This window comes from Alosa pseudoharengus, unplaced genomic scaffold, assembly GCF_046254945.1.
Source record: "Alosa pseudoharengus isolate Yale_2024_CS ecotype anadromous, Long Island Sound unplaced genomic scaffold, YU_APseudo_1.1 YU_APseudo_1.1_scf_1, whole genome shotgun sequence".
Classification (NCBI taxonomy): domain Eukaryota; kingdom Metazoa; phylum Chordata; class Actinopteri; order Clupeiformes; family Clupeidae; genus Alosa; species Alosa pseudoharengus.
Genome location: NW_027468564.1, coordinates 33,219,967 through 33,242,976, shown reverse-complemented (window position 1 = coordinate 33,242,976; position 23,010 = coordinate 33,219,967). Strand labels below are relative to the sequence as shown.

At 41.1% G+C, this 23,010-nt stretch overlaps 1 protein-coding gene across 1 annotated transcript in view; it reads right to left on the bottom strand.

The window, feature by feature from the left end:
* LOC143125797 (microfibril-associated glycoprotein 4-like) overlaps positions 1–21,336 on the bottom strand; it is a 28,312-nt gene extending 6,976 nt beyond the window's left edge. The window contains exons 1-4 of the mRNA XM_076287547.1: positions 21,206–21,336; positions 20,866–20,928; positions 17,963–18,181; positions 9,645–9,741 (exon numbers count right to left, since the gene is read on the bottom strand). Of these exons, the coding sequence (XP_076143662.1) occupies positions 9,645–9,741; positions 17,963–18,181; positions 20,866–20,871 (322 nt within the window). The 5' untranslated portion in view covers positions 20,872–20,928; positions 21,206–21,336. The remainder of the gene's footprint in view (positions 1–9,644; positions 9,742–17,962; positions 18,182–20,865; positions 20,929–21,205) is intronic.
* Between the last annotated feature and the right edge of the window lie 1,674 nt (positions 21,337–23,010).

Genomic DNA, 23,010 nt, shown 5'->3' with positions numbered 1-23,010 from the left:
CCAGAATTTAAGTCCAGCAACAATGTTTTTAAATCTGTAATCAAAGATATTCGCAAGAGTGGCAAAGACATCAGCCAGCACCATCCTCCCATCTCAAGCACTGATCTAAAGCGAATCAGGGAATCAGAGGCCTTCTCTACGACCACAGCCATCGGCTTAGTCCGAAAGGTATGGTTTGACGTCCAGTTGCACCTTGCACGAAGAGGCAGGGAGGGTAACCGGGATCTGACCAGGGATTTGTTTACCATCAAACGGGACGAAAATGGCAAAGAGTATATCACTCTATCGTTTAATGCCGAAACGAAAAATCACAAAGACCCAAGGGACGCTATGCAACATAACTATCGCGGGTGCATTTTTTCTGAACCAGGAAACCCAAATTGCCCTGTGGCAACTTTTAAGAAATATCTTTCACATTGCCCACCTGATGCAAAGAGGTTCTACCTCCATCCTCTAAGGCAAGAACAACCTGTCCTCGACCAGCAGAAGATCTGGTATTCCAGGGAACCCATGGGGAACAATCCACTTGGATGCATGATGGCCAACATCAGCCAAGCAGCTGCATTGTCCAGACGGTACACAAATCACAGTCTGAGAAGTACTGCCGTGCAGCTGCTTTCAACAGCGGATGGATGCAACCGCGACGCGCTTGACGACAATGAGTTGTTAACAGACATGAACCAAGACATATAGCCCAGCAGCAATCTAGGGACTGTTCGTTATTTATTGAAGGGGCCACCGGAGGGATTTTGAGTGCTTCATTAAAAAGTTGCATGACCCTCTCTTGCCTGCTAGAAATTATTCAATGACCCTCCGACAGAATTGTCAAAAAAGACAAGACCTCCCCTGCCAATTGTCGCTGTCTTCCGCCCGCGCTGCTTTGCGCCACGAAGACACACTGTGATAACGTTCTTAAATCAATCTTTCCCGGGAGCTTGCATGCTACCAGTCCTTCTTTTTCAAATGTGTTGCACCTGTTTGCACAATTTCACAAATAATCATATGTGATTAATAATGTGACAAATAATCCCTGTGCACGGGGACCGAAACAATGCATGCCAACTTTTTCCGTGTTTATCACATATTTTAACTTTCCCCCCGCTGTCTTGCCGTTTTAATATTTTCCCGTAGAATATCCCATATTTTAATACTCTCATAACATTAGCCCTGCCATCGGGCCTGTCTCTGTGTTGCCCTGTTGCTACCCCCTTGCCCTTCCAACGAAACAGATGTCTTCAAATCATCGTTTTCCTTGCTTGAAGGCTGCATCGTTTTCCTTGCTTGAGTGATGTTAACCTATTTAAGTTTAACTGCGTGATTGAGAGCACGATTCATTGGCGCTTGCATTCCAAGTTGGCCTACCATAACTTACCAACTCTGCACCGTAGACCCTAAACTGGCTATTTATATTTTTCTGTGAAATAAGCAAATGTATTTGTTCAACTTTATGAAGCAGAATTACGCACTAGGCTACTTGGAACGTAACATATTTTTGTTTGCGCAGGAGAGAGAATGACAGCAATTAACAAATTGCACTTGTTGCTGTTTACCAATAAATACTATATATTTTTGCAAACAACAAAAACAGAAAGGATGGAGACAGAAAAGCTAGAGATTGGGCAGGAACAAGGTCAATTGGTAGATATGCTTGTCAAAACGTTAGGAGCTGGATGTGGATGAATGAAGCACAAGTATGCTTTACTAATGTTAAGCATGAACGCTGTTTAACTTCACATGGTATACTAAAAGTAAGCCAAAGGTACATGTAGCCTTTTTAGGGCTGTGTAAAGTTGACCAAATTACTGTAATATAGGCTGTTAGGCGTGAATAAAGTAGGCTACTTTGTTGCTACAACCCTTCCGACGTTAATGGGGACGATGTTGACATTTTCCCGTATTTTGGGTGAGAAACCCGGGGCATCTCCCTTATTTTCAATGTTCAATGTTGACAGCTATGGAACGAAAGAGAACGTAATATGGCGCCAGAAATCACATTCCCTCTAGAACCTTTGCTAGTGCCTATGTCCCTCAGTCTCCATTGAGTCTCTACGAAAGCCGCAGTGCGAGGCCTTTATCTTGCTACTCTGCAAGAAAGAAGGAAATGAGGGGTAAACGTGGTGTGCAGAGAGGGGTGCCCGAAGTGTGAAGACAGACTGAGAGCTACATGGAAAAATATGCACCTAGGCCACTTTGAAATGTTGCTGTTTTCATGATTACAAAATTTGGGTGACCCCCCCTCCTACACTAAAAAAAGTTGGGTGACCCTCCCCTCAACAAAGAATAAAATTACCCTCCCCTATTTTCCTCCTGTGGTCCATTCCATAAATACCGAACGGTCCCCTATCTAAAATAACACATACTTGAAGTACCATTCATGATATGTTGTCAAATATTGAAGTTGTGGGAAGTTTACATAATACGATGTCTTTGTCGTGGGGAAGTGTTTTTCCCCATGCATTTATTCTAGGCTACTGTCAGTGACTGCCGCGAGAGAAGCGGGTTCTGTGTAGCGTTCATTTCAGTGACTGACACGAGAGAAGAGGGGTCTGTGTTGTGTTGTGTTGCATGGCGTTAATTTATTTTCATTGGGCATGCCCTGCCGTGCCGTCCACGTGTAATGTTAGTTGTAAACAAACGGGCTACTTGGTGAGGCTTGGCCTCACAGATGCGCTCTTAGACGCGCTCGTGCCTTAGATGGCAAGAAACATCTTCACAATATAGGCCTATTAACTGGCCGCCCAATTCACGTTGGCTGGGGGGCAGGGGGGCCATCAGACATTTGTGCCCAGTTAATCCGGCTCTGCCCCCAACAAATGACACCTTCCCCCCTCTGTGACAGCTTAAAAGAAGTCGAGAGGACTCCTAACTCACAGACCTATTCACAAACCTGTTTTTGTGGCTTTTCGCCATGTTTTGAAATCCTATGCGGCTACAGGAGCTTCCAATCGTGAGGAAGCAATTTTGCATTGTAGGCATAACTAACATGCAATAACGCCACCAACAACAACCAAAACTAGGTTACTCATTGTCAACATGGAAATTAAATGTAACATTATTATCTTTTGCAAACATAGGCATAGGCATAGTAACAGATTAATTTAATAATGTTACAAAGATACTACATCAATCCGTATGTTTCATTACGCTACGAGGCTATTTGTTTTGCCTTACTCTTGATTCATTTAGACGTAATGGAGGTGTTTGGAATCATTCCTGCGTAACAATTATCAGCCAATCAAGGTGGTCACTTCAGTCAAGCTTGTGCATGAGTAATAACGTCATCCATAGCAACGAAGACTCACTCACTCTTAGTCAAAGATTCTAGAGCGCTCTGCTCCAGAATTTTTGCTCTTAGTTTAGGAGTTGTCATTTTATCTTACTAAGAGTAGGTCTGAAAGGCTTTCTGAATAACTTAATAAGAGAAACTCCTAGCTAAAATATTTGGTAACACTTTACTTGATGATTCATAGCAGCTGTCATAAACTGCACATAAAGCATTCATGACTATTTCATGAGACATGACTCAACATTCATACCAAACCTTTTATGAATGTGGAAGACAGAACAATGCCAACTTGTCAAAATAAAAGTCCAACAATTGCAAAGCAGCATTGCCGTTTTTCTCTCCAGCCTTTGTAAATATTTCATGAATATCTTATGAAGTCTACATCGAATGTCACTTTACTATACAAGTTGTGAAGTATTTATAATCACTGAATTTAACACTGGGAAGTAAACTAGCCTACATTCAGCTGACCCATATTTGTGTAACCTGAAACGGTTGGATATTCCCAGTAGCAAAAGATGAGAAATCATCTGCTAAGGTATCATAAAACAAATACATTTTTATGAAACAAAAATTATTTGCTTGACCATGTTCTGTCTTTTTGGCACTGTAGTAGCCCATTGACTCAGATGTGACGTGATCAGGTAAGAGGTTTGGAACAAAAACGGCCGGTGAGAATAAAAAAGAACAAACGGCGCGTCGGCTTTATCAGAAAGAATTTTTGAAATATGCATTCACTTGCCAAGTTAAAGATAACCTCGACCACCCACAATGTGTGATTTGCGGCGATGTTCTGGCGAATGAGAGCTTAAAACCTGTCAAAATGAAACGACATCTCAAAATACAGATGTCGGCTCAGCACCGTGGAGGAAAATATCTGTGTCGCCGTGCAGCATTCCTCCTAGAATTAACTTATGCTACTATGTTCACGGAAGCATGCCCATCCTTCCCATTGAAATTGTTAAAGATAGTAAACCAGAAAAGGGAAATAAAAAAATACTGTTATTGTTATCGCCATAAATATAATTAATGTAACGTTGTAGGCCTAATGCTGGTATGTGTTTGTTGCTTGTGTGTGCGCGCGCTACGCACATAACGCTCTGATCTGATATGGTGGCAGCCTACACTTGTTTAATCGTGATTGTTTGGTTTTCTCGGTTCTTGTTCATATGGAGTAAATAAAACAAATGACTTTGCTTTCTAGTTTTTGCTTGATTTAGTTGTTAACGTTTGAGGGGGGTATTTGAGTAAGGACTTATGGGTTTGGGGAAAGTGGGGTCGCCAGACCTCGCCATACTTTTTTGTGGGGTCGCCAGACAAAAAGTTTAAGAACCACTGGTCTAACCCATGCATAGCCCATTTACACAAAATAATGGTCGAATATTACTGATGATCATTGTTATTTAAGAACATGCAGTGCGTGTAGGGCACCAAAAAATCATCATACCGCACATTGTGGCGGGTCTGTTATTTAACCTAGGCTACTTACTGTAGGCTGCGCAAACCACATTTTTTATTTTGCCTCTGGTGTGGTACCATCCAGCTTCAAAATGGCAGCAGTCATCCCCACTCTCAAGAAGCCAGGCTCAGACCCTGACGACCCTAACAACTATCGTCCGATCTCCAACCTCCCCTTCATCAGCAAAATCCTGGAAAGAGCAGTGGCTGCCCAGCTTCAACATCACATGTCCCACCATGAGCTCTATGAACCTCTCCAATCTGGTTTCAGAACCCACCATAGCACTGAGACCGCCCTCATAAAAATCACTAATGACCTCCTGCTTGCTGCCGACAATGGCCTCATCACCATCCTCATCCTCCTTGACCTTTCTGCAGCTTTTGATACAGTTTCCCACACCATCCTCCTCCGTCGCCTCTCTGAGCTCATCGGCCTCAGTGGCACAGTACTGTCCTGGTTCCGGTCCTACCTTACAGGCCGAAAACAGTTCATCACCCTTAATGGCTCCAACTCTGATCCAGCACTCGTCAGCCATGGCGTGCCCCAGGGCTCTGTGCTTGGTCCTCTGCTGTTCACCATCTACAAGTTACCCCTGGGTTACATTATCCGTAAACATGGACTCAACTTCCACTGCTATGCCGATGACACTCAGCTTTATATCAGCACAAACCCCTCCTCCCATCTCCCACCCATACAACTTGTCAACTGTCTGCAGAAACTCAAATGATGGATGACCACAAACCTACTCAAACTCAACAGTAATAAGACAGAGCTCATGGTGGTGGCCCCTGCACCACTGCTCAGGAAAATTGGAGACCTGGCCCTGGTTGTGGATGGCTGCTCCATTTCCCCATCTACTGAGGTGTGCAACCTGGGTGTTATTCTGGACTCCACTCTCTCCTTCCGGTCTCACATCAACAATGTCACCAAGTCTGCCTTCTACCACCTCAGAAGCATCTCACGACTCCGGCCTTCACTCACTCCTTCAGTAACTGAGACACTCATCCACGCCTTCATCACCTCCCATTTGGACAACTGCAATGGTGTCCTGTCTGGACTGCCCACCAAGGCCCTTAGCAGACTCCAGTATGTCCAGAACTCAGCTTCCAGGGTTTTAACCCACACAAAGCCCTGGCAGCATATCACTCCCATTCTCCAACAGCTCCACTGGTTGCCAGTCAAGTCACGCATCGCCTACAAGATCCTCCTGCTCACCTACAAATCTCTCCATGGACTCTCACCACAATACCTCACAGATCTCCTCCACCCCTACTACACTCAGTCACGCTCCCTGCGGTCCAATGACAAGGACCTGCTGGCCACCCCCCGCACCAGGTTGCGGACTTTTGGGGGCAGGGCTTTCTCTGCCAACGCTCCCACACTCTGGAACAGTCTACCACTCCATGTCCGCTCTGCCCCGTCCCTGCCCATGTTCAAAAAGCACCTCAAAACATTTCTTTTCACCAAGTCCTTTGACCCCTAACCCCCCCCCCCTCATTGTTAAGCGACCTTGGGTACCATGAAAGGCGCTATATAAGTCCAAATTATTATTATTTTGGGCTTTATTATTTTTTGCGTTCAGTGTGGGGTATAAACAAGCTGAGAATTTAAAGGTGACGTGGGGAGCTCTTTGAAGCTTGGGATAATGTGGTAGGCCTACAGTTACTACAGTAACAGTATTTTATTTTACTTCTTATGGAATATTTTTTTTTTCACTTTTATAAAGGCTTTGTTTGAATGCTGTTGGAACAAATAGTTGTTGATTATAACTTGCAACTTTCTGTTGCTATATTCTGTGTGTTCTGGACTGCAGGTAACTTGTTAAGCCAGTGGTTCTCAAACTTTTTCTTTTATTCCCCACTTTGATCAAGGGGCATTGACTGATGATAGTGGAGATAACGTGTTATCCCGAGGCCTTTGCAAGTCAGCATCTCCAACGGTAGTCTACCCTATTAAAATATAAGTTTTCGATGTCCCAAACGGAGAGCCATACTTTATTGTTTTTAACGATCTCTATGCTACTCACCAAAATGTAGCCATGGGAACATGATGAGATATCCAACTGTCGTGTGTTAAATTATTGTGATTACGAGCCAGTGGTTTTCAAACATTATGCGTGACTCGGACATCTAACGAAATGCAACAGGCTCATATCGCCCTCGCATTCGCAAAATGAGGACATAGGCTACAGACTGCTCAGATAACAGGTGTAGCTACCTCCAGTTTTGCACGGTTTTAGTCAAGTTATAGGTCATAGTTGTAAAAGCCTCTATTGCGTAGCCTGTTAAAAACGTCGCTAGATAGTATTAAATCGCCAACATTGTTTTCTGCAGAAGCCTACCCAAGGCTACAGATTAATTCTGAACAGTTATTTCTCTACTGGCTCATTATCACACAAGACACTGTTTTGATTTGCGTAGTTGCGTTACACCCAACACTGACAATAACGTAGATGTACAGTGGCAGAGCGACGCATAGTGGCTGAAAGTGGTACTAAAATTTCACGCAGCTTCACGCCTCATAATGCGCAACTGAAGTGGCCATTTGAAAGCAACGCCCACTGTACTTATCCTGGCCTTAGTCTTATTCCCCATCCTCAGCCCTTAGTCCCTTACCTACCTATCCCCTTGAATTTAATTTCTTTTTATTCTTACATTAGCCCCAGCGCCTACCCTTAGCCTAACCCCAACCATAGCCCCCACCTAACCCCAGCCCCACAGCCTAACCCCAGCTCCAGCCCCTTAGCGTAACCTCAACCCCATAGCATAACCCCAGCCCCAGTGCATAATCCCAGCCCCTTAACCTAACCCCAGCCCTATCCCCTTAGCCCAAGCCCAACCCCTTAGCCCAACCTAGCCCCAGTCCCTTAGGCTAGCCCCAGCCCCAGCCTCTAAGTCTTACCCCAGCCCCTAAGGCTAACCCCAGCCCCTTAGCCTAACCCCAACCCCAGTCCCTTAACCCAACCCCTGCTCCCTAGCATAAGCTCAGCCCCCTATCCCAACCCCTTAACCTAAACCTAACCCCGGCCCTTAAACCCTAGCCCCTTAGCCTTAGCTCAGCCCCCTAACCTCTGATCCCCAACTCAGCACCCTTAGCCTCAACCTTTCTTAACCCTGAGCCTAAGCCTAGCCCCAACCCCCAGTTCCCCAGCCCCCTAGCTTAAGTCCAACCCTCACCTAATCCTGACCCCAACCCAAGTTCCTACCCCCACCTGGCTTTTTAGCCTCACTTCCAGTTCCCTAGCCCTTAGTTTCTTTTAATTTTATTTTCTATTATTATTATTTTATTACACAAATTATTATGTATAATTTTGATTTTAGACAGTTACCTCACTTTCCCCATCCCTAAATGGTGTGGTCAGATCCAATTGGCCAGTTTACCCAGTCACCCACTCCACAAAACTCATGTTCCCCTAATCTAATCTTAACCCTAACCCTAACTTTTTATGACAAAAACTGAATGTCACTTAATATTCATGTCATTGTTTTTATATTATTGATTGGACATTATTGTTTTATTATTGCCTTTCCCCTCATTTTCATTGCTTATTTTTATTAGGCTATTGATTGAATTGATATTATTGTTTATTATAACTATTGTCCTTATTATATTTGACCAACATTCTAATCTGTTCCCTGTTCAATTTTAAATATTATTATGTTGCTTTGTATTTATGTGTCGCTTTGGACAAAGGCGTCTGCTAAATCCATAATCATAACCATAATAACAGAATAACAGACTTGTTTACAACATGTTCATGACAGTGTCATGTCAATCTTATGTTGATACTGTCAAGTGGCAACTGGCATGGAAAAGTGCTGCCATTTTTTTCCACTGTTTGTTATGGGAGTGTCGTCACTCTGTTTTCTCTGCTGCTCTGGCTACATTTTGCCTTGGAATGGTCTGCACTCCCTAAGCCTTTTAGTTATAAAACGTCTAAATGTCATGTTTAACGGTCAGCGACACATGGAAAATTTGCTAGCTTACGTGTTCTTTTTTCCCTCAGTCATATGCGTAGACAGTAAAAGAAATGGACACAGCCACCCATATGACTTAAATAGAGATGTGAAGAAAAGTGAAGCCAATTTGAACCTGTTTCCTGTAATTAGGTGTGATTGGCAAAGGTAAAAAAAGCAGGAAAATATACGTAGTGCACACGGAGTGACCATACCATCTATAGGAATTGCGTGGGTCTCATTTTCAGGTCTGTAAATCCGTATTAATTCAGAGGAATCACACCCCTGGGTTGAAGAGGTCTCTGCACATCCTCAGGCCCAAGGAGTGACAAACATGTGATGTTAAAAAGGCCTAAACTAAATATCTTACCCATGCGTGGACTTTCCTCTGAGACTGCCTTCAAGTTGTTTATCCAGAGAATGTGGTTACTTCTCTCCTGTGCGGCGCATGCTTATAGCATCATTTTAGCATTCTTTTCGGAAAAAAGTTTATTACAGTGTTTATTAAAGTCAGCTCTGAGGTTATGACGGCAGTTGAATTTCTCTGAAAATACAAAGGCTTAAAACGCTGCAGATGTAACGTTATTTGCTAAAATGACAGAGGTCAATGGAATGCTAACTCTAAGTGGTCAACATCTGGGGGGCCATAGCAGGTACACTTTCTGAACGTTCGCTTTCCTCCGTGGTCATATCGCTGTTGCAAGCAGTAATATGCATAATAAAAGAAAGTGATAAATAAACTCTGCCCTCAGAAACGGCTGTTGGGTAGCTCCTACAAAATAGCCCAATGAGAGGCCAATCACTATGCATTGCCTGACATTCTCTCTTGTCACTTTCTTTCTCTCTCTGGGAAATTGAGCCAAGGTATTTCCTTGATGCAGTCATACATGATCACTGCATGAAACACTGCAGGCATGAGCTACACTTTGGCTTTAAGATCTTACCCAGCCAGTACTCGCCCGAGGTATTCCCAAACCCTTCCTTATACTGGTTCCAGGGCCTGTAGAAGTTCACTGAACCATCCATTCTTCTCTGAAACACCTGCAAACAGATGACATCTCAGGCAAGAGACAAGAATTGAAAGCTAACAACCTAGCAACCTAACATTTTAACCAGGGCTTTGAACCGATTTTTTTTCCCAATCGGTTCGTTCCGAACAGAAACGGAATTATAACGTTTCCGGTTATGAGTTCCACCAATAAATTGACGTTCCCGAACCGGTTAGAACAAAAAAATACTGTTCCCGGAACGGTTAATTTCGTTCCTGTCAGCTGTTTAATGCTATAGAATACGTCACATCTTTCTCATCCAGCTTAAACCAAATGTAATAATATTACAACCATTATTAAATAATAATAATTATATTATTAATAATAATAATTAAATAGGCCTACAATTATTTCAAATGTATAGTTTATTGTTAAAAGAGAAAATTTTCACACAAACGTAACAACATTATTAAGACACGTGGTTATGCCACTCGGGCAACAACAAATTCCAATTGTCGGGGGAAAGGCCATCCAGTAGGCCTACCGTAACAAGTCTTTTATTTTGTCTTGCTTAGGCCTACTTGCAATTAGGCCTGTTTCATCAGGTAGGGCCTATTGTTTATCAACAAATATAGCCTACTAATTATAGCCTGTAATAACAGTGGCTCACATTTAACAGTTCGCAAAAACTAAAAAAATGGCAATACCAACCTGGCATTTTTAAACAAACAACAAAAAAACAAAGATTTGTGACTGACATTAGGCCTAACGAGAGTAAATTGCCTTCCACGATGCAAAAAATATGCCTAACAGCCAATAATAATAAAAATAAAAGAAATCATGCAGTCACAAAAGCAGATTACTCCCCATATCTGACGTTAATTAACCAAGAAAGACGGAAGTGCAAATGGGTCAGCCTACATTCCAAACTATTTATTCAAGCGGATGAAAAGAATATCCTCCAGAATTTTGTCATTTTGTCATATTGTGTTTGGAATGAGCGTTTTAATTAACGATGGATCGTAATTTACCTCTTATTTAAGATGTGGAGTGGAGACTTTGTAATCCACCGCTCTCTCTCCATTCAGTCAGCGAATGTCTGATGTGATGTCACACAGGAAGTGAACCTCAGCCGTCATGGTAACGTGTGCAGGAAAATAATTACTTTTTTTTTTAGGTAATTAGGCAACGAAAACTTTGAGCAACGAAATAAAACCGGTATTAACCGGTTACCATTATTTTTAGTGTTCCTGTTCCAGAACATAAAAAATAATAACGTTTCCGGTTTCGTTTCTGTTCCCTGTAAAATACAAAAAGTTCCCGGTTTTTGTTTTCATTCCTTGAACCGGTTCAAAGCCCTGATTTTAACCTCTGCCAGGTGTTCTCACCTGTCTGTTACGGTTGGCATTGGCAGAGCAAGGGGGTGGCTTCGGGGGCTCAAGCCCCGAATCTTTTTTCAAAAGCCCCGAATCTTTTTTTTGTATGTTTTCAATTTCCAACGATTCTAATTTCTAATTTAACTTCCCCCCGGTTTCTCTATAAATGTTACAAAATGTAATCTACTATTACTGAGCAAATATCCCTTATTTTCAAAGCCCAATACTGACAGATAAGCCAATCTGATTTCCCACACGATCAGTTTAGGCAATGCCAGAGCCGAGATGTATCGGTTTACGTCATAAACCTGGCAGGGAAGATTAGAGCGGCGCAGTCAGTTTTCAGCAAGCTGGTAAGAAGAACTATTGTCAAGACATTAGGCAATTAGGCTACTGTACCCCGGAATACAAAAATAAACTTCAGAAAGACAGACAGCTTGTTGTACTGTATTCATAGAGTCTCAATGACCGAATCAGTAGATTTAACTGTTGTCAGTTGAGTTCGTTCAATTCATTTATTGTAGGCTAGTAGCCTAGGCAAATATGAAACGGAGATGTAACGTGGCTACACACGAGTTTTTGAACTTGCATGTTTCATGCATTTTAGGGCAAAAAATACCATGGGATTGATGTGTTCTCCATTTGAGAAACGTAATCAATTGCGGACGTGCACAGACAGCTCAGACACAAAGCGCATATAGGCCTAGGTTAGGCTACTTTCACTTTCTAGAGTGCACATTCATTACGTAAAAGATGCTTCATACCAAAACAACGATCAAACATCAAATGTGTCATGACGTGTTGTCACAAAGAATTTTGAGCCAAGGATTAAACTTAGCTTCATGTGTTCCACTGAACATTATAATGAGTGGGTACACAATGTGTGGGGCTGTGCTAAACCTGACCATAAGGCTACTTTGGCTTTGGCTTGAGTTCAAAGTAAAAATGTATTGAGACAAGGTAGCATCCCATCAGGGTTATCTCAGCATAGTATACTAGCCTTTATTATACGGCTCTTCACAATGCTAGTAGAACGCTCAATTGACTTGAATGGGATTTCCCAAAGTTCTAGCGGTAAGATATATTCATGTAATTACCGCTGCAAACATATAATTACCGCTGTCAATGGCAACGGGTTTTGTGCTTCTGATACGTCTTTCATATCACTACGCAAGGACTGGAACTTCATTCAAACGTGAAAGCAGGCTGTGTTCTAAAGAATGTTTGATTCAAGTTCAGCAGCGTGTGTTGTTGCGAACTATTTGTTTCTCAGCAAATGCCACGATGAACGGTAACAAATAGGCTACTTTATGTAGGCTAAAGTGATATCGTGGGGAGTTTATTATTTCGTTTTGGCAAGTAGCCGTATAATAAGCGGGATAATGTATAGAACGCCGGTCATTACTGTGAAAATAAGTCCCTTCAGGGCGGAACAAGACCCCTCCGCTGCGCATCAGGGTCCGGTTCGCCCTGTCGGGACTTATTTTCCCAGTAATGACCGGCGTTCTATACATTATCCCTTACATAATATACAAACAATAACTCATAAAAAAACGCTTAAGTGCATGCTGATCAGATAGGCTGCCTATAGACCCCTCTTGAAAGACCCAAAGTGCCAGTCAGATATACCGTCTCACATTTTTAAAATCTCAATGTGTCCACTAGTTTACACAGAATTCACTAGAAGTCATTATTTAAGGGGTTATTTTTCAAAAAAATCTGCCGGGGGGGCATGCCCCTGGACCCCCCTAGCCCTCCTGTGTGTGACACTGGGCTAAGCCCCCAATGTTTCAAATGTCTGGCTCCACCCCTGACGGTTGGTTGGTTGGCACATTGATAACATGATTTTTTTGTGAGCAGGACTGCAATACAAACAGTTACACTTTACTTGACAGTGTCGATATAAGAGTGACATGACACTGTCATGAACGTGTCATAAACAACTCATAAACGTTTATGACATAACGACATTCGATTTTTGTCATATTAACAAGTTAAGGTTAGGGTTAGGGTTAGAGGTTAGGGTTAGGTTTCATGTGTCATGACAGTGTCAAGTACTGTCAAGTAAAGTGTTACCCATACATACCATAGAATTTGCTGGAAACAAGCAGACCTAACTGAGACGCCTACATGCTTACATTTTCACTTTTCTGAGACATTATTTTGAGAAATGATGCTGGAAAGACAACCATACAGTATATGTTCACACATGTTTGCAATAGTTATGAAACAAATAGAATATCTTAGTTTACTGTTGATTACAATGACTCTGTGCACTAATGTTGTAAAGACCTTCTTTTTGTCTAGAAGTCACATACAATAACTGTAATAGGCTCTGTGCACTACCGTAGTGAAGAACTTCGGTTTTGTCTAAAAGTCAGCAAACCCATTTCCTGTCAATCTGTCTATGCTGTCAACAAACACCTGAAGATGAGTGCATGAGTCTTTTAAGTTTCTGAAAACCATGGGCGGCTCTAAGGAGCACTGCTGTGTTTGGCTTCAAGTCGATATAACAAAAAATTGTGCTTCCTATAAATACCAGCCTTCGTGTGCAGTGACTGCACAAAATAATGAGGGCCAGGATTTTCCGCGACTGAGCACACGTTTTGGTACAACACTTGTAGTCAGATGATTGTTGACAGCTAACAGGAAACCAGAATGCTCACTTCTAGACAACAACAGAAGTACTACTGTACTTCTGCAAACACAGTTTCAGGACTTTTTTGTGCATATCTGAATCTACTTCTTTTGTGGGTGATTGACAGTCAGAGGACATTATATCAGAGTGTCATTAGTTTGACTGCAAATTTTTTTTTTTTTTTTTAGTGTCTTTCTGAAACATTACATATTTCAAATGTCGTTTTACTGTAAGCTTAATTAAGGATTTTTATGGATGGATTTGGCAGACGCCTTTGTCCAAAGCGACAATTATTTATTTTATATTGTGTAAAATGCATAACCTGCATTTGCAATGTTATATGTTATATTGCCATTTACAATAAAGTGTTGTGCCATTATAGAAACATCACAATGTTATGTGACCGATTGCAAGCAACATCTTCAGAATCTAGTTTTTTGCCCAAACCTTTTGCATTTCTAAAGAATTCCTTTTGCAGTTGCAAGGTCAATATTTCAGAACAAAGCTACAGAAGTCTGCCACATACTACCCCGACAAAGGGAAAATCCTAACCACCCAGAGGCCAAGCTAATTATCATACAGTATTGGTTACCTCTGTAATCACTGTCTCTGTAAAATGTGTGTTGTGAGAGAATAAAATATTCATGTTTGGTCTTGAATTCATACTTGTAATGTGGGCAACAGTCTGATCATGGTTTAATTACAATTTAATGTGCCTGTGCATAGTTGTAGACTAAGAACTACACTGTAGCATAAAGTTATGATATCCACCTGGGCCACACCCCCTCAGACAACAAAGGCTCTGATGAGTCGGGGGTGGCCCAAGTGAATGATAAAAGTGGAGGCTCTGATGAGTCGGGGGTGGCCCAAGTGAATGATAAAAGTGGAGGCTCTGATGAGTCAGGGGTGGCCCAAGTGAATGATAAAAGTGGAGGCTCTGATGAGTCGGGGGTGGCCCAAGTGAATGATAAAAGTGGAGGCTCTGATTAGTCGGGGGTGGCCCAAGTGAATGATAAAAGTGGAGGCTCTTGTCCTCCTCGCTCTCTTCTCTTCACTATTGGTCTTGACTCTTGACCTCTTCTCTTAGGGCCTGTCCACACGGAGACGCTTTTTAGGTAAGAGGTTTTGCTTCGTCTTGGCCGAGCGTCCAAACGAATCCTGTAAACGCACTGCCCGAAACCGCACTTTTTTTTTAGTGGAAAAATCTGAAACCGTAGCCCGTTTGAATTCGTTTAGACAGCGAAACCGCACATCCTGCTTGCGTATCGATGATGTCATCGCCACACCTCAGCTGCCCTGGACTTGCACTTATAGTATTGCCTAACAATACTAGTTTTCATACATGACATTACCTACGATTACACTCCGTAAGATAAATATCACAACTGGAGCTGCGCAGCGCCGATAGCTTATGACTTGGTGGACTGAACACTGTTTTTCCCGGTGTTTTTTTATGCATTCTAGCTACTGTCAGTGACGCGAGAGAACTTAAGTGCGGTGTAAGTTTAGGCTACATTAATTTGTGCGTAGTGCCAGTGTCATTCATTTATTTTACATGTCTTACAACATATATACATGCATTCACAGTCGAGTGAAATCAGATATAAGCATACAAAGACGCTTAGAACTCACGTTAAGCCGATGGTAGCACACTGAATGCAAATGCGCGATTTGATGCAGGCAAACATATTGACTGTTACTAACAAAGTTTTTATAGCAATATTATAAATGTGGCGACAGAATAGCCTAGAACTTGGGTAAGCCTTGCGTTTAGTAGCCTAATTGCGGTGATAGCCAAAACTAATGTGAATCACGGACTATCCTACAACCAAAGAAAGTAAAGGTAATTAGTAGGCCTACCTGCGTTAGCCAAATAAAGGACGGGACTGCACCCTTCACAAACCGTAAAATAAAGTTTATTAGTTTTACAGTTGACTACAGTTGACAGTTCACCATCAGTCCACACAAACAATTCTGGTTTCCTTGCACTAGCCATTTCGTCGTAGCCTATTCTGTCTGTTTGTAAAGCGCAAGTTTTGGTCAATTTCTGTAAAGAAACAGTGCCACCTATAGGCCTGGGGTATGAAGTAACGTGTTGAGTCGTGTTGAGATGGATCCGTTTGGACGCAAATATTCTTGATACGGTTCCAGGGAAGACGGAGGAAAAAAAGATCAGTTTGGTACGTGTGGACTAGGCCTTAATCTTGGTCTTCTCTGGGGCTGGCCAGGCTCTGCCTGCCCTACTCCCTCTCTCTCTCTATCCCTCTTCCCCATCATTCCCTCTCTCCTATCTTTTAATATCTGGGTTTGTAAATTATTTGGTATACTGTTTTTACCTGGTGTATCTGTTATCTCTATCTTGTTAACTTGTTTACCTTGGTGAGTTGGTTAAGTTTCCTTTGATACTGTTTGCTACTTTGTTAGTTTACTTTGTTACAGTAGACTATGTGAGTTTACTTTTACATTCAATTGAAGTGATATTGATTACATTGACCATTTAAGGCCTAGTCCCTAAAATGGTAGTTTGGCTGGCTGTTATGTTGCCCTCATACCGCCTCCCATGGCTGAAACTGGTATTATGACACCTGTCGGGCTGTGGCTAGTAATTTAGCATGCTAATTCAGGTTGATATCTCTGCAGCACCATTTTTTTAATGACATCATCGCCCTTATTTCTTCTCATTCTTTTGATGCGTGTAGCTCATTTTTTGGATATTTTTACCTCAATTCTTACACATGGCACCTTTTAAGGCCTAGTGCTTAAAATTGTTAACCTGCTCACCAATCGTATATCTGTAGTTCTCGTAGTGTGCCATGCCATGCTCTTCTATAGCTGATAAACTAGTTACTTGGTAATTTAATGGTGATACAAATTATTAATTAATGGAGTCAGTTTAAACGAGTTTGTAATAATAACATTACCATTTAACTCTTCACTCTATTTGTCCACACGTGATCAACAAGAGAATGGCCCACCATACTTCTCATCCACGTGAGAAGCAGTGTGGGCCTGCTCTCTCTTTCAAGTGAGGATAGCCCGGCGTATCTCCATGTTTCCGGGGCTATTTCTCACCTTACATGGTTGAAGAGGAAGAAACAGATTGATGCCACATCTACTGTACATGAATCCAAGTATTTGTTTACTCATATTAGGTGTTGTTAGTACTGAAGTATGCAAATTAGAACAGAGCCCTTGTCCCTAAAAACAGAGTGGCAAGACATGGGAAAACCACATTATGATTAATAGGCCAAAGATCACGTGTAAAAATCATGTGTTTTTTAATGATATTGTAGTGAACTGAGCCTAGCTGGTTCATGACTGAACTCCCATAATGCTGTGCAGTGTATGTGTGTGTGTGTAATGTTGATGTTGGTTTTAGTATGAGTAATTTTGTTAACCTTGTCATGTATGTGGTATAGTCTTTCTTCATGTTGTACCTCATGTGTTTACCCCGTGTATTGTATGTGACTACCCTGTTTGTGTATTGTGCTTGTTTAATTGACCTCCTTTGTGTTGCCTGTGTAATGACGTTCGTGTGTTTTGGTGCGTAACCAATAAAACCATTCTGAGACAACTTTGCAGTATATTACAATATCTTTGCCTGAGGTTCCTAATTCAAGTCCAGTGCATAAATGAACAAGATAATCATAAAACTGTGTATTTTGAAGTTCCTATGTGACAAACTTGATGTGCATATCTTCAACCTCAAGTATGCTGCTAATGAGGAAATATAATTTATTTCCTCATTCTCCCCACTGTGGAATGTGGAAGTGCCAGTTACAAGAAATGGAATTCATATACGATATAATTTACCATGACGTCACAATAACAATATACATTCTTCCGGGTAGCAAAAGCTGGCATAGAGACAATAGGACTGATTGCTGATTGGTCAGTGAACATGCACAGGCAAACTTGCTTGTTACCTGCGTTCGCCACACAAGGAGGGTTTCATACAGTATATGGGCTGAGGCTTCAGCAATAGCCTTCACTGAAATACTATCAAATGATCAATTGTTATGACAATTTGAGCTTAACCAATCCGCTATGATGGGTCAATTAAGCAATAAGCCCCGAGAGGCCGTAGGTTACACTGATTCTACAACAGCTAAGGGGCGTTGTTAGGCACGACATGCTAGTGGATAGATTTTTTTTTAATACCAATGAAGGGGGAAATTGTCTTTATACCTGCCAACATATGGATGAGACTCAAATTTGAATAAATAAATAGACAAACAAACAAATAAATATAAACTCACAGTCCATCCTCCCTCATCTGTTGTGACAGCCCTCTCCTCGCTGTTGTGACAGCCCATGTCACAGTAAACTCCAACAGCAGAGTTAACACCATCAGGATAGATGGTGTAAACCCCACTGACCACCCCACTAGCATGCAGCGCTGCACAGTTAATGGGATAATGGAGATCACACTGGCCCAGCAAGGGCAGCAGGAGAAGTACAACTACAACATGCTGAATCTGCACAGAGAAAGGAAAGAAAAAAAGTTTGTTATATATATATATATATATATATATATATATATATATATTAGGCTGTCAATGGATTAAAACATTTAATCAAATTAATTACATACTCTGTGATCTATCTAAATTAATCGCATATATATTTTTTGCTGTGAAAGTATTTTAAATATTTAAATTCAAATGAATCATTGAATAATCAGCATTAGTGACATTAAAGTTCAACAACTCTTTTATTATTATTTTCACTCTTCAAATAATGGCCATAATAATTTATGATATGACCTAATATGCTGAGGAAATAAATTCAAAAGTGCTTCGGGAAGAAGTTTTTTTTTTCACATACAAGGCATTTCAGGTCACAGATATAAACTAGGGGACACAATGAAAGTAAATGAACACTCCCCTCAATGTTTAACACTATTTCGTTGCATTGATTTGCGACTTTAGAGTTGACGAACTTCGGTGATATGCAAATTCCTTGCTGAGGAATTTAAAAGTAAATGTTCCAATCAATAATCTAGGCAGCACATTTTCTTCTCTCTCCTTCATTTTACAATCTAATGGTTACTGACTAGAATGGCTCGGGGTCAAAGGTCATACGGAATCGATTAATCTGCTCTATTTTTTTAATCAGTTATTTTTTCTCAAATTAATTAATCGAAATGAATGTTATTTTGACAGTCCTTATATATATATATATATATATATATATATATATTATAAGGGATAATTGACGACATGGCATTCGGTTCACAGAAAGGTTCAAGGTATTACAACGACTTCGATTATATATACAGCGGGGAAAATAAGTATTGAACACGTCAACATTTTTTTCAGTAAGTATACTTCCAGTGAGGCTATTCGCATGAAATTTTCACCGGACATTAGTATTAACTTAGGTAATCCACACATATATAAAAATCCAAACATTAATGTCTAAAAGTAGTGTTATGAGTAAAAAAGTGGAATGGCACAGGGAAAAAGTATTGAACACGCTAAGATAAAGCAGTACACAAACGCAAGGAATGGCAAGGAACAAACTGGAATCTATAAGTAGTTAGAGAAATTATCCCTCCTATCTGATATAAGCTGGGTTAGTACATACTGGTGGGCTATAAAAAGGGTTTTTGTTAACAAGGTGTCACACAAGAAACATTTCATGATGGGTAAAAGCAAAGAGCTCTCCCAAGATCTTTGCAACCTTATTGTTGCCAAACATATTAATGGAACTGGTTACAGATGCATTTCAAAACTTCAGAATCATCCAGCAAGCAGTATTGGAGCCATTATTTGCAAGTGGAAGGAACATCACTACATCATCAACTGGCCATGCACAGGATCTCCTTGCATGATTTCTGACCAGGAAGTCAGAAGGATAGTCAGAAGAGTAGCCCAAGAGCCAAGGACCACTCTGAGAAAGCTCCAGAAAGATTTGGAGGCAGCAGGTACAATTGTTACAGAGAAAATCATAGGTAATGCACTCCACCGCCATGGCCTCTATGCACGCTCATCCAGCATGATTCTATTGCTGAAGAAAAACATGTCGAAGCTCGTTGAAAGTTTGCTACACAACATTTGAACAATCCTATGAAATACTGAGAGAATGTATTCTGGTTAAAAATGTAACTTTTCGGATGTCATACTACACACCATATTTGGAGGAGAAATGGCACTGTGCATCACCCTAAAAATACCCTACCAACAGTGAGGTTTGGAGGTGGTGGCATCATGGTGTGGGCTGTTTTTCATCTCATGGTACTAGCAGACTTCATACAGTTGAAGGAATGATGAATGGAGTCATTTTTTTCTGGGAGAATCTTTACATCCACCAGGATGATGAGGATGAGACATGGCTAGACCTTCCAGCAGGACAATGACCCTAACCATTCAGCAAAGGAAACTCTCAATTGGTTTCAGAGAAAGGAAATCAAGGCCCTGACTTCAATTCAATTGAACAGTTTTGGAAGTTAACTAAAGATCAGGATTTACAAGAGGGACCCCTGAAATCTTCAATATTAAAGGACTATCTGTTTAAAAGAATGGGCCAAACTCACACCAGAATACTCTGACTGATTAGTTTCATCATACAGGAAATACCTTGAAGCTGTCATTACGAATAAAGGCTTTTCCACAAAGTATTCAATGGCGTGTTCAATACTTTTTTCCTGTGTCATTCCACTTTATTGCACATAACTCTACCTATGGACTTTAATGTTTGGATTTTTTTATATGGGTGGATTATCTGAGTTAATACTAATGTCTGGTGAAAATTTCATGCAAATAGCCTCATTGGAAGTATACTTACTGAAAAAAATGTTGACGTGTTCAATACTTATTTTCCCCGCTGTATATATATATAAGGGATAATTGACGACATGGCATTCGGTTCACAGAAAGGTTCAAGGTATTACAACGACTTGACAGTGGAGGTGGTAATGCACCGCGTAAGTGCATTTCTTTCTGTGTACTGAACGCTGTGAAGTCCATTATTCCGGTTATTCCACTGTTGCCACTTGCGTTGTGTTAATTTAACATTTTAATTACTAAAACTATCTTGTTTGCAGAACTACTTCTTTCTGCCACATATTTTCTCATTTCTCAACTTGCAGGACAAACTGCCGTTACTAGTTATACTGTATATAAATATACACAAACATTATATCATTTTGAAGTCCCACCTTCATTTCCTGCAACAAAATCCACTTTTGGAGTGACAAGAAAAAGCTGACCAATGGGGGAATCTAGAATCATTCAACAGAGAATTTTTTCAGTGGAAATGATTTCACTCCACTGCTGTCTTTCTCTCAGACACACACATACAAGAGCGCACATACAGAAAGTGTTAAAAAAGACCATGTATGGTCCTGCACAAAACAAGTCACACTTAGTGCAATACGAGACAGGAATAGCATGGACTGTTGAGCTAAAACATGAACATTTTTGCAGATTTGTGTACTGCATAATTAACTCTGTAAATGAAGGAAGCACCAAAATCTCGACGTGTTAAAGCAAACTTACCAAATGACTTGCTCTCAAAACTTGTCTGTGATGAATGAAACAGAACAGGTAAATTACTGCCTTTTAACTGGAAACCTGGTATGGAAAAAACCTCCCGAACTCAAATACCTATCTGAACATGGAAATGTGCCAGTTTCCTTATAGGTAGGGTTGTCACAATAAAAAATATCTATCTATAAATCAAGAAGCGTCTGTGTGTCTGTCTGTCTGTGGCACGCATATCTCGCTGACCGTTTGTCTGATTTAGACCGTTAGACTGATTTCAAACTTGGCAGGTGTCTTGCTATGGGCATGAGTAAGTGCAGTGCCAAATTTGACGTTGTTTGGATAAGAAATGCAAAACATAGAAAACAAGATTCTGATGAACTTTAGCTTTGAAACATCGCTATTTTACTTAGCCTGCTGTAGTGAGAAAGTGGTTCGGACTGAACACTCATACTACCAGAGACATCATTTTCCAGTCCAAACAGGATGGGGGTTTTGGTGTTCCAAACGTGGAGTGGATATATAATGCAACAAGACTGTCACACCTCCTTAAAATGCTGAACAATAATGACAACACCGTCAGGGAGCTTGCTAGATCATCTCTGTTCTTGGACATGAAACGACGCAAAGTCCCCCTGGCAAGAGAAGGTGAGCCAAGCTTCCTGGGCTTCAAAAGAAAATCAAACTCTAAAATGGAGACACACTGTGCTGGTTTTGGGGTCTGGTCAGATTGGCCTGACCTCAACGACCTTTGCGTAAGAGTCAGAGTATCCTTGGACTGGGTGAAACCTGACACAGAAACCATAATCGTTTCTGAGGATTTAATAACTGACAGTTTAACCTCAGTAAGGGCTACTGTTGTGGATACAGGACATCATCTATCACCTGACAATGCACGAAGGTACCTTGTAAAGCTACAACAACAGCGACAGCAACAACACTGGACTGGTTTAAAACTACAGGGAAAGCTTGCTTGCCTTCCTACTGCAGATCATGCTGTCTCTCCCTCAATATTCAAAAACTCTGCAGTTGATGAAGACATAGTGACTTTTGCAGCCAAAGCCAGATTACAAGTTCTTCCAACTAGACTCAATCTTTCTCTTTGGTACCCTAACACATTATCTTCCCACTGTTTGCACCATGATAGTCAGATAATTATTGAATCCCTGTCTCATGTTCTGAATGGCTGCTATGTGTATAAGGGAATGTACATTGCCAGACATGACAGAATTGTTGACTTACTAGTTGAACACATAATTCCATATGCTTCACCATGCAAAATCTACAATAATGTATGCGTCTCACCATGTTCAAACTCTGTAATAGTGGAAATAATGTGTTTTCAAATGTTGCTGCAAAAAAGCCAGATATTGTTGTTGTTGATGAGGACAGCAGAGAAGTAACCATTCTTGAAGTAGGCTGTGCATTTGACTACAGTCTAGAGGATGCCTACCTTACAAAGCTTTTAAAGTATCAGCCACTCAGAGACATTGTTGTACAGCTTGGGTACAAATGTAAGATGTTGGTGTATATATTTGGAAGCCTAGGTAATGTCCACAGACTGCTAGTCAGATGATTGCAGATTGCTGGTCTCTCTGACAAGAGCAAAGGCTCTAGCAAAATTCTGCTCAATTTCTGTGATAATTGGCAGTCGCCACATAGGCATAGGCTACTGGGTTTACAATGCTGGTATCTAAGATTGTTTGTGTTCAATGAAATCTATTGTAAAATGTGAACACAAATAAAGGTATTAAAATGTGTATGTATGTGTGTGCGCATGTATGTGTGTGTGTGTGTGTGTGTGTGTGTGTGTGTGTGCG